This window comes from Montipora capricornis, unplaced genomic scaffold, assembly GCF_036669925.1.
Source record: "Montipora capricornis isolate CH-2021 unplaced genomic scaffold, ASM3666992v2 scaffold_321, whole genome shotgun sequence".
NCBI lineage: Eukaryota > Metazoa > Cnidaria > Anthozoa > Scleractinia > Acroporidae > Montipora > Montipora capricornis.
The window spans coordinates 25,001-35,342 of record NW_027180060.1 but is presented as its reverse complement, the minus strand read 5'-3'; the positions used below and the strand labels follow the sequence as shown (position 1 = coordinate 35,342).

Genomic DNA, 10,342 nt, shown 5'->3' with positions numbered 1-10,342 from the left:
GCACGAAATTCCCGAAAAGGGCCCACTATACGTTTAGATGTGTGTTTGTCGACCTTCCACTTGGTCCGGTAAAAATTCGAATAAATTAACCAAGCAGGCTCAATCTGCTATGCGTAATGATTAGATTACTTGATTGTTGTAATGATTGCAAGTTCGATGAGGCCTAACACTACTGTGAAGTTTTTATACCCAATTATTCCATCAGGGATCAACCCTAGTATTGGAATTGGGCCCACACAAGGGCAGAGAAAAACTCTGACCAGAGTGGATTTGGAACCCCCGACCTTCGGATTAGATCACCGCGCTCGCTATACCAACTGAGCTACCAAGCCAGAAAGGGAGCTGGCGGGGTGTGGTATGAGAGTTATTCACAAGGCCTCATTCGAACTTGCAATCATTACGCCAAATGCTACTGAAGGACAACAACTAGCGATTACCTTGATTGTTTGTGTTTGTTGTGTTTACGACTTGCCTCTGAATACTGCTCTATGAGGACGAATTGCGGTTGTTTTGCCCGGCAGCTTATTTGCCCGAACTGAAAGCATTAGCCGTGAGATAGCTCAGACATGGGTTTGTGTTGTGGGAATTTTTTACCGAGAGATCTTTCTCGCCACTAAGTATGGAAGCTGCCAATTCATTGCTCAGTATCAGTTCATCATTTTCTTTTAACGTTTTAAAGTGCCTCACTATTCCTTACCCCGGCTTTGGTGTGTCTTTTTATAGAGAAAATCTTACGCTTAGGAAAATTGATCAAGTATCTTGCCATTTATGAACGATGATCGCTTCTGTGTTTTTGTTGCGTTGATGAAACATTGTATTGTATGCCTGAATGAACAGAGTTCATTGTATTATATTATACATTGTTGACACAGGCAATCATGGATTTTCAGTTAAATACGTTTTATACGCCGACATACTGCAGAGTTTGCAATAATCTCTTATGTTGAGTTAACATTATGCCCTTACGATGAGAGATTTGCTACTGTATGAGAGAAGGGTTCAACATTAGCCCTCGAAATTCATCATTTAAGGGTCACCATTGAGTCCTCAGCAAACAGCTTCACTTTCTCTTTTCCTTTATTGTTCAAGTCATTTCGGAATCACCATTGTGATTCTGTGGGGTGATCGATCCACAATACTGTGATATGTGATTAAAAGGGTTTGTGGTTTCTCGTGGTAGTTACTATATATATGCGTATCATAATTAAGTGAAGTACGATCGTCTGGGTGATTTTAGTCCTGAGGGAAGACATTTCGAATAACATTTAACAATTAGTCACCGAAGTGGTGGTGGTGGTACTATGAAAGGCTTTTCATATCCGTCTGATGCCACCTCGCTACGTCTGGGCATCACGAGATATTTAACAATTATTCACCGAAGTGGAGGTAAATATCCACCACGTTCACCGCCACTGAGGTGAATAATGTTTTAGTATATACCACACAGGTTAAATGAAAAATGAACCAAATAACCTTTATTTTTGCAAAATACAGTGGATAATTTCAAATCTCGCGCGCCGGCTACTCGGAGGTGAATAGTACTTGGATAAACACCTCCGAGTTTTAGCCAATCAGCGCGCGTGGAGAGGCACTATTACCTGTGTGGTATATATACTAATGACTGATATTTCGACAACAATGAGTGGAAAGTCACCTTCAGAGTCTCAGGTTGTCGAATGGTCAGACAATACCTTCCTAAACAGTCCTTCTCAGGATTACACTCACCCGGGTGATTTTACTTCACTTAATTATGATTTGGCTCCTGGGTTCAAACCATTTATGATTTTTAAAATTCTGTGCGCTGATTGGTTGATATGAAATCAAGTGATTCATTACATATATCAGGTCCTCTACGCGAGGATCGTATAGCTTTTATTTTATTATTATTGTTAGTATTAGTATTATATTATTATTATTACTATTATTATATTATTATTATTAGTATTATCAGTTTTAAAATGCTTCAGAGTTCTGTGAACTCTTCGTATAGGGCGTGCATCTCGCACATTACTCGACACCATTAATTTTTTTTGAACATTTATACAAAGGTAATATCGAAATAATGCCTTGCTGCTTTTTTTTTTCCAGGGGATTAATAAATCAAGGATACAAATGTGCAGGTCAGTTATGAATTATCATCCTGAAACAATGATCAGTTGAAGTAAAATGTCCCTGGATTTCACGGTCAATCTCTGCTTATCATTGCAGTTTGCGATGTCAGTGCCCACAAGGATTGCATTCCTAAGAGCAGCCCGTGTATATCGAGCCCTGGCAAATCCGTCCAAATTTCCCGGTACGTCACCGTTTCGGCCCCAATGTTTCCCCAAGGAATCCATTTTCCAAGTCATCTTCAACGAACATTCCTCCCTCCACGCTCAGTCCCGACTTGCAAGAATAGAAAGGCTTCGGCGCCAGCAAGGATGCGATCAGGTGGGTATATGGAGATACTGGGCAGTTTATGATCACAGGTATCTTTGAATTAACGTTTCACTTCCTTGCCATGGACTACGGTACTGCATGGAACTGTTTACAGGCGTTTTAGTTGAGGATGGCGAGGAGAGAGAATGGATTAAACTTAATGAAAAAAACAAAAACAAACAAAGAAATGAGATACGTGTGTTAATGAAGTTAGCTGTTGATGTTTAATGCTTTAGTTACCCTGTGCCGTATTAGCTGTTTGAAACGAAATTTCATTCCGTTTCATTGGTTGGAAGAGTTTGCAAAATAAAGTTTGCAAACAGATATACATGTATCTTTTCATGCGACAGTTTTGTTGATTCCTGGGCTGTCTTCATAAAGCTTCAAGAACGTAACTTCTATTGAGTACTAAATCAGGGTTCAGTGGAGTAGTTTTCAGTAACAGATTGAGTCCCCACTTCTCTCTCAGAAGCCTGGGTAAGGAGCGACTTCTTAGTTAAATCTCAATAGTTATTGAATACGTTTTCTTCCGCTGTGGATGCATATTATCATAATGGTATTCTTTGCCACTCGCAGGGATATTACTTCTTTATGCGGCGATATCAAAGTAAGTGCTTTCTTGGATTTTGCTCGTTTGAACTGAGACACCTTTCCCTCAGAATCCCTCCATAGGAAAATCTCTATTGACGAATACTGAAAATTTCCTGGCGTTGGCATTAGGAGGGAAATGTTTAACTGTTTTTTTTTTCCTTTCTCTGCTTTCTTGTTCCTTTTCGACGCTGCAGTTTCGCTGGATTAGCTCCTGGTGGCCGTCCGAATTTAAGTTTTGTAATCGGGGATGAAATCGAAGTCATCAATAAAAACGATCCTGAATGGTGGGAGGTAGGTGGAAGAAGTAGAAATAGCTGTAACAAAGCAACTATCTTTTATGCATGTTTGAAGGTGCATGGACGGTTTGGAAGGAATTTGTCAAAAGGAGGGTTTATTCGTCGGCAAATTATTCACCGTAGGTTTTGTAGGGCTTTCCAGTAATACAAGGAGATGATTGAAAAATCTTGAATCATTCCACAACCGCTTCTGAGAACATGTTTAAAACCACTTAGACTGTGGTTAACTTTAGTTTAGTTATTAAGAAAATTCCAAATTAAAGGCCCACTATATGAAAGGAACTGCCTTCCAAGTTCTGACTTGGGGCTGAAAGTGTCCAACTGATTGGAGAAGCGAGCTGATCTTGAGGTTTGGCGTACGATTTTGTTTTTTTCCCTGGTATGAAAAGACATGGTGAGCATAATATTAGCTTTGAACCTTAATCTAGCATGTTGGATTTAGTATCATCTAATGTTTTTTTTCTACAGGGACGGTCAAAAAGGACAGGAGCCGTTGGTTATTTCCCTCAAAGCCACGTGGTAAGTGGATAACAGAACTCGTATACCAGAAGGATGTACCTTATAATTATTTCCTCTTATTTACCCCCTTTCGTATTATGTATCCGTCAAACTCTTCAGTTCTCCTCTACGCTGTGTTTTACCGACTCGCTGTTCGCTGTATTCCTCGTGTTCGTGCCCTGTATGGCTCTCATGTGTTCCCATTATTTCTTCCTAATAATCCGGTTATGGCCTTTTTGCCTCTATGTCTCTTGTATCTCATCTACCCTGTGATGGAAACTCCCTTGCTTTGTGTCTTGTAAAGTGATTTGAAGGCACATCCCCTTGGGGCTATTCGGAATAGAAATATAGGGAATGAATTTATATTAGATGGAATGTGATACAGTGTATATTTTGTGGGTCAAATCTGGTCTCCGATTGAATCCGTTTTTAGCTATGTTAAATTGGTGATCCTCATTTTCCTAGGTTGAATATGCACTCTACCTAGTTTAAAGCAGCTATCAATCCCAAAAAGGACTGAAAACACCTACACCTTTCCTCAAACTCTGTCTTAAGGCCTGTTTATATGAGGATATCCAGCCCGGTCAGACGGGCTGGCCCGCTTTGCCGAGATTTCGGCTAATGCCTCTTTTCTGTGGTAAAATCTCGCTTACTTTATATGAGCAGGCGAGCTGGCCTCTTGCCGTGATCCCGATCTGAGCTGCCGAGATCTCGGCAATCCGGGCTGAAAAATTCTCGTATAAACGGTCCCGCTCGGTTCGCCATGTAGTGATGTCATCGTGTAATCACGTGACAAAGGACAGCGCGGGACATTATCGTGCATGCAAGGGAGCAGAAAGGACGAGGAAGTTTGTATTTCAAAGGGGAGGAGGGGAGAGTGGTATTAAAATATTACACTTTACGAGAGCACATGAGGTCGGTAAATTCACATGTTGTAACTTGCAGACCGCTAAAGCAACATCCCGTTATGAAGAAACCACCATAAGAGAAGAGTAAGTTAAATATTTTAGATAGAAGTGTAACATCCAAGCTCGAACACGTGTGACCAGCACTTAACGCTCTTTATTTGTTGTGCCTGACTGAATTGTTCGGATGAACTTATATATGGATCACTAGTCGTAGTAGCATTGAGTGGAGTACAATTTGTGGGAGGAAAAAGGGTTGCTGACAACCAATAGCTGTTATTACAGTTGAGCCCACGTGTAAACGGTGTGAGTTTCAGAAGACGCCAAAACGAGGCTTTTGGGTCAAAAGAATTTCTTATCGAAGGTCAGTTAATTTCTTGATTTTTGAGTGTTTCCTTCGCCTTTTTTTTCGAGTAATTTGAGGTTTGCCTGGCCTAATTTTATCGTGGAAAGTATGGAAAGGCGGTGTATAGCATATGGATGTGTTTGTAGGCGGCGTCGTAGTGTTATATTCGTAAGCCAAGTCAAGACTTGGTGCAGCCAAATCAAGAGGTGGTCAAGAGGTAGTGCAGGGATGGCGCAGTGGAGAGAGCACTCTCCTCCCACCAATGTGGCCCGGGTTCGATTCCCAGACTCGGCGTCATATGTGGGTTGAGCTTGTTGGTTCTCTACTCTGCACCAAGAGGTTTTTCTCCGGGTTTCCCCACTCTTCAAAAAACCAACATTTGATTTGATTTGCGTTAACTTGTTTATTTCAAATTACAGTGTCCCCGATTAGTGCCCTACGGCGCTAGAAGATTAGACACTTAAATAAAGTTCCTTTCCTTTTTTAACCCACATTGTCATAAAACAGAGACTGGTATTTCGATACGCAAAATTTATTTCGGAACTTGCATAGAAGTTTATGAACCTGAATTCCTTAAGCCGTGTGGCTGAGTGTTCTTGTATGGTTTGGTTCGAAAGGAACCTTTTTTTAAGTGTCTAATCTTCTAGCGCCGTAGAGCACTAATCGGGAACACTGTAAATTGAAATTAACAAGTTAACGCAAATCAAATCAAATTTTGGTTTTTGAGGAGAGGGGAAACGGGAGTACCCAGAGAAAACCTCTCGGTGCAGAGTAGAGAACCAACAAACTCTGCCCACATATGACGCCGAGTCTGGGAATCGAACCCGGGCCACATTGGTGGGAGGCGAGTACTCTCACCACTGTGCCATCGCTCTCGAACTAGAGAGAACATTAAAAAGAAAACAGAAAACTACCTTTAATAATATTCTAAACTGTGAGATATAAAGGCTAATCACGTGATGAAGAAAAGTCGAAGAAACAACAAATAAATGTACTTTAACTAAACGATGAAATAAAAGTCTTATTCCATACAGGAAAATTCTGAACTTACTTTAGTCGCCGAGATGTGAATGTTTCCTTACATTTTTATCCGTGAGAGATCATCTCTAGCCTTCCATTTGATGTGAGAGCTAGATATAATTAGTTAATTAACTTACTTTTAAAGGAAAACAACGAATTATTTGAGTAGAACCTGCAAGAAACGTGAGACCTAATGAATTACAAAATTAGAAAATTGTCATGAAAGCTGATTATTGGGCGTGAGAAACTAACAGTGTTAACCGAAGAAACAACCTCAAATGTTCGAAACTATCGAGGGCAGCTTCCATTCAACAACTGTAGTTTCTCATCTTCCGAGAAAAACGTAAATTCTGGATAGGAACTCATTATTTTTTTCACATTTCGCGCACTAAGTCCCTTGCTCTTCTTTATATCTGATCGAATTAGACGCGAGAGTCTTGCTTCTTTTGCGCTCTGAAACGAATACCGCTTAAACTTGGGCTCAACTGTAATAACAGCTATTGCATTCGTGGATTATGCGAATCACCTGAACGCTTTTATAAACGTTACCGTAAAGCTTTAAAGGTGTTTTTTTGGAAAGTCGTCTTTCGTGCGCTTTGATTTTCTGGAGAAACTCCAGAAAACTGGAAAGCTAATGAAGTGTAGTATCAAAATAGCTCTAACTTCAACGATTTTTGTTTCGCGAAGCGAAAATCTTATGCAGACTGCAATTTTCTTTTACACGTATGAGTCTAGTTTATTTTGTACTCTGTGACTCGTTTGGCTTTATAAAAGGGAGAGTTTCACGTCTCCGCGCATGGGCAAAGTCTCACGTCAACCCCTTTAATTCCATTGTTATTGAAATAATCGAAAGCACTGATGCAGGAATCGGAAACAATGCCATAGACGTGGAATTAATCATTTGAATTACATTTGTAATTACTTCTTTTGTGTTATGAACCTACTGCATGTGAATAGATAGCTCGTGCCTTATGACAACTCGTGCGTAGAACAAAATGTTCGACCCGCACAATAAATTCGATGGTCAAGACTAAATTTGATATTCTCTCTGTAAACCCGGAGTATCTTCCACCAAATTTGGGTCTCAGTAATTCAGTGTATTTGCTTTAGGACTTAGTACTGATAGCCCCAAAGCTTGGACATGCGCAAAACCGTGAAACTGCCCCTTTAATTCCTCTGCGTTTGGACTTGACGAGTCCCGAGAGGTTCGTCTAAAGATAGAACTGTAGTGTACTCTACTATATTTTACTAGTTTGCATTGCATTGGATGGTGTTACCTTTTTGTGTAATGAACGGACCTTACGCGCTGGTTTTTTTCGCAAAGTATCAAATTCTTTATTTTTTGCTTTGTTTTACAGAAGTCACCCAACACCTCCTCCTTCAAGTTTGAATTCGTCGTTAAAGACTTTCAACTGGTAAGTTAGCTGAGCGCTGGAAGATCTTTGTGCCACTGTGTTCGTAATATTGATTTGAATATTTAGAACAGGCGCTAACTGGCCAAAATACGGTGTTTGCAAGGGCCCAACCATTGAAAACTACATTGAGACCGCCGCAAAAAGGATGGTGTCCTGCATGTTTCTTTGTGTAATCCTCTTCTGTGCTCTCCGGACCGGCATCAGCGTGATAAAGTGAAGTTCAAATTGTGCATTAAGAAAGGCTTTTCAGTAATTTGTCTGACCATGTTCGCATTTGGGTCCACGTTAGGGTAATACCAAGCCTGAGGACGTCACGGCCTCGTTTATTTAGCTGACCTGCTTTTTTCTGATAGCTTTCCAACACTCGGTCATTTATCTCTTGAATAGGTTCGCAGGAAGGAAAGACAGACCGCAGGCAGAACAGATGTTGAGCACCAAAAGCGATGGCACTTTCTTAATTAGGGAGAGTGTCAGTAGAGCCGGAGAATATGCCTTGTCCGTCAAGTAAGGAACACATTTCGCACACATGAACATTCCACTCCATTGCCAAACTTTAATCCTGTTGGGCGACTCAAGTTTTTCTCATCTCACAAATGCGTGGGGCACCCCATCTACATGTAACTCCATCGTTAACAATAACAGAAAAACATTTGTTTGAAACATTTTCGACGAATATTTCAAAGAATATTTTTCAATATCCAAATTTCAGTGAATTTAAGAATTTTGGACCTCGCCATCTTATTGAAATAATTTTGGTAACACGGCACAATTATTCACGATTAACCCTAACACCCAATATGGAAAAAAAAACAAAACATTCAATGTGGTAAATTGCTGTGCAGTGCAACCTTTTTTGGACAACACGAATGCGAGACAGTTGTGACGTCAAATGAGCAGAGCAGTGGACCCGATCCTAATTAACAGGCTGGGATCCACTAGTGAGTTTTTGGTCGTTTTAGTCCTTTTTGGGGTTACCGGCCATTGAAGCGGTTCATTTGGAATCACATTTTGGTCCCTCAAAGGACTGAAACGATTCACAATAGGCCATTTTCGAATATCAAATATTTGGCTTGATAGTGAAGTGAGTCAGTGAGGACAAAAGCAATAGAGACACGTTGGAATGAATGTGAAACATATTTACAGATCATCCACTTTCCTTTGTCTTTGTCCTCTAAACCTCTCTTTCAAGGTGAATTTTGATATATCGAAAAAGGCCTATTCATTGGGAACGTAGTCTATTGGGACCACTAGCTCGTTCGTGGATTTTTGTCCACTTATCGTTCCTTGGGCAACACAGAGAAAACCAAATAGTTAGGCGGAAACTGTACAGGTGTTTGATTTATCCCATCAACGAAAAATATATTACTTTTGCTCGGTTAGACGTGAGCATGGCGATTTTCGTTTGGCATTCGGTTGAAGAAGGACAGCCTTTTCTTTTTTTTTTAATATACTTTTTCTGTTGATTGTTTGGTGGATCAACTTATGGTGGTATTTTTGCAACAACGCCGGCACGCACCAAGTGCCACAAGTCCATCGGTAATTCTAGTTCACCGTCACTTGTTAAGCTCGTAGAATAAGCTTAACGTATTTTCTTCTTTTTGCACAGATTTCGTAACAACGTGAAACACATCAAAATCCCTTACGAAGAAGGAGCTTTTTACTTAACAAAAGCGATTTCATTTGGATCTATTCAGGTGAGCTTCTTTCGAATAAAACTAATAGATGTGATATAAATAAATAATACAGGGTGAGTGGCATCATTTGCAGTACGGTGTGACTGTTACTGGGTGCGCACGAAAAGCTGACGATCGGCCACATTTGGCTCTTAAAACGAAACGAATCGGGCAGTAAAACTGTTAGATAACGGAGATCCCCGACTTGTCCGAACCCTTTGTTAGTTCAAAATTTATGGGCACTTTATTCACTGCGTATCTTCTCCTTTCGTCGCCAGGAGCTAGTTGACTACTACAAGCTCAATACTCTCGGTGTGAGTTTTCCAGGACTGGACACAAACTTACGGCATGGAGTGAATGAAGAACCGAAAGGAAAAGGTATTGAACAAAAAATATTTACAGCTAACAAAATAATCATAATAAAGAAACCCAAGGAATTAAACTTTTCTTAGAAATTGTTTGAATAATATTCTACTTCCATGCTCTTCGAGATAGCGATTAAGTGCAAGATAATTGGTTGCCTTACTTCTTCCTGAAGAATCCTTGCGACATGTTTATTAGCTCTGTATTATCAGTAATCGTAATTATCACAAAATTCTCGAGATTAGTTATCAACAGCCCTGATAAATGAATAATAGGACAGTTTGTAATTCGCCCTTGTCACACGGGGGCCATATCGTCCCGAGAGACCAAAAAAGCTTTGTTTTACCACGCCAAGCCTCACTCCCATGGTTTCCACTGCGAGGCTTGGCGTGGTAAGACAAAGCTTTTTTGGTCTCCCGGGACAATATGGCCGCCGTGTGACAAGGGCGAATTGGACACCTTGTAATATTTACAGTTCTGTGCTCAGTTACCAGGCCTTTGAATAAAAGCGAGGCTGGAGTTGTCCTTGCATGCTTTGATACAAACCTCGCTGCTTTTCGGTCCTATTACCATGATTAATTACCATCCGTAATAAATTGTACAGCTCCATTTTCATTGTTAAACAAAGTCAACTTCCTGGTCAGTTCGTTTCCTATTTTTGCTTGCTTAGTTGCCAGTGAATGATGGATTGATTTATTTAGCGGTCGGTGATCATTGATCACTTCCTAAAATTATTGAATTTTTGCACACTTTTGTTTTTTGGTTCTTTAACTTGAGTTAACATTTTCATTGTGAATCTTATCTTAAGACAATGATT

At 40.3% G+C, this 10,342-nt stretch overlaps 1 protein-coding gene across 2 annotated transcripts in view; it reads left to right on the top strand.

The window, feature by feature from the left end:
* The first annotated feature begins 2,321 nt into the window (after positions 1–2,321).
* The window catches only part of LOC138035220 (proto-oncogene vav-like), a 10,857-nt gene continuing 2,836 nt past the window's right edge, over positions 2,322–10,342 (top strand). The window contains exons 1-9 of one of the 2 annotated variants that reach the window (XM_068882037.1): positions 2,322–2,430; positions 2,995–3,025; positions 3,204–3,300; positions 3,774–3,824; positions 4,749–4,795; positions 7,433–7,489; positions 7,877–7,993; positions 9,096–9,183; positions 9,441–9,540. In XM_068882037.1, the coding sequence (XP_068738138.1) occupies positions 2,421–2,430; positions 2,995–3,025; positions 3,204–3,300; positions 3,774–3,824; positions 4,749–4,795; positions 7,433–7,489; positions 7,877–7,993; positions 9,096–9,183; positions 9,441–9,540 (598 nt within the window). In that variant the 5' untranslated portion in view covers positions 2,322–2,420. The remainder of the gene's footprint in view (positions 2,431–2,994; positions 3,026–3,203; positions 3,301–3,773; positions 3,825–4,748; positions 4,796–7,432; positions 7,490–7,876; positions 7,994–9,095; positions 9,184–9,440; positions 9,541–10,342) is intronic. The other variant, XM_068882038.1, reaches the window with a different exon arrangement.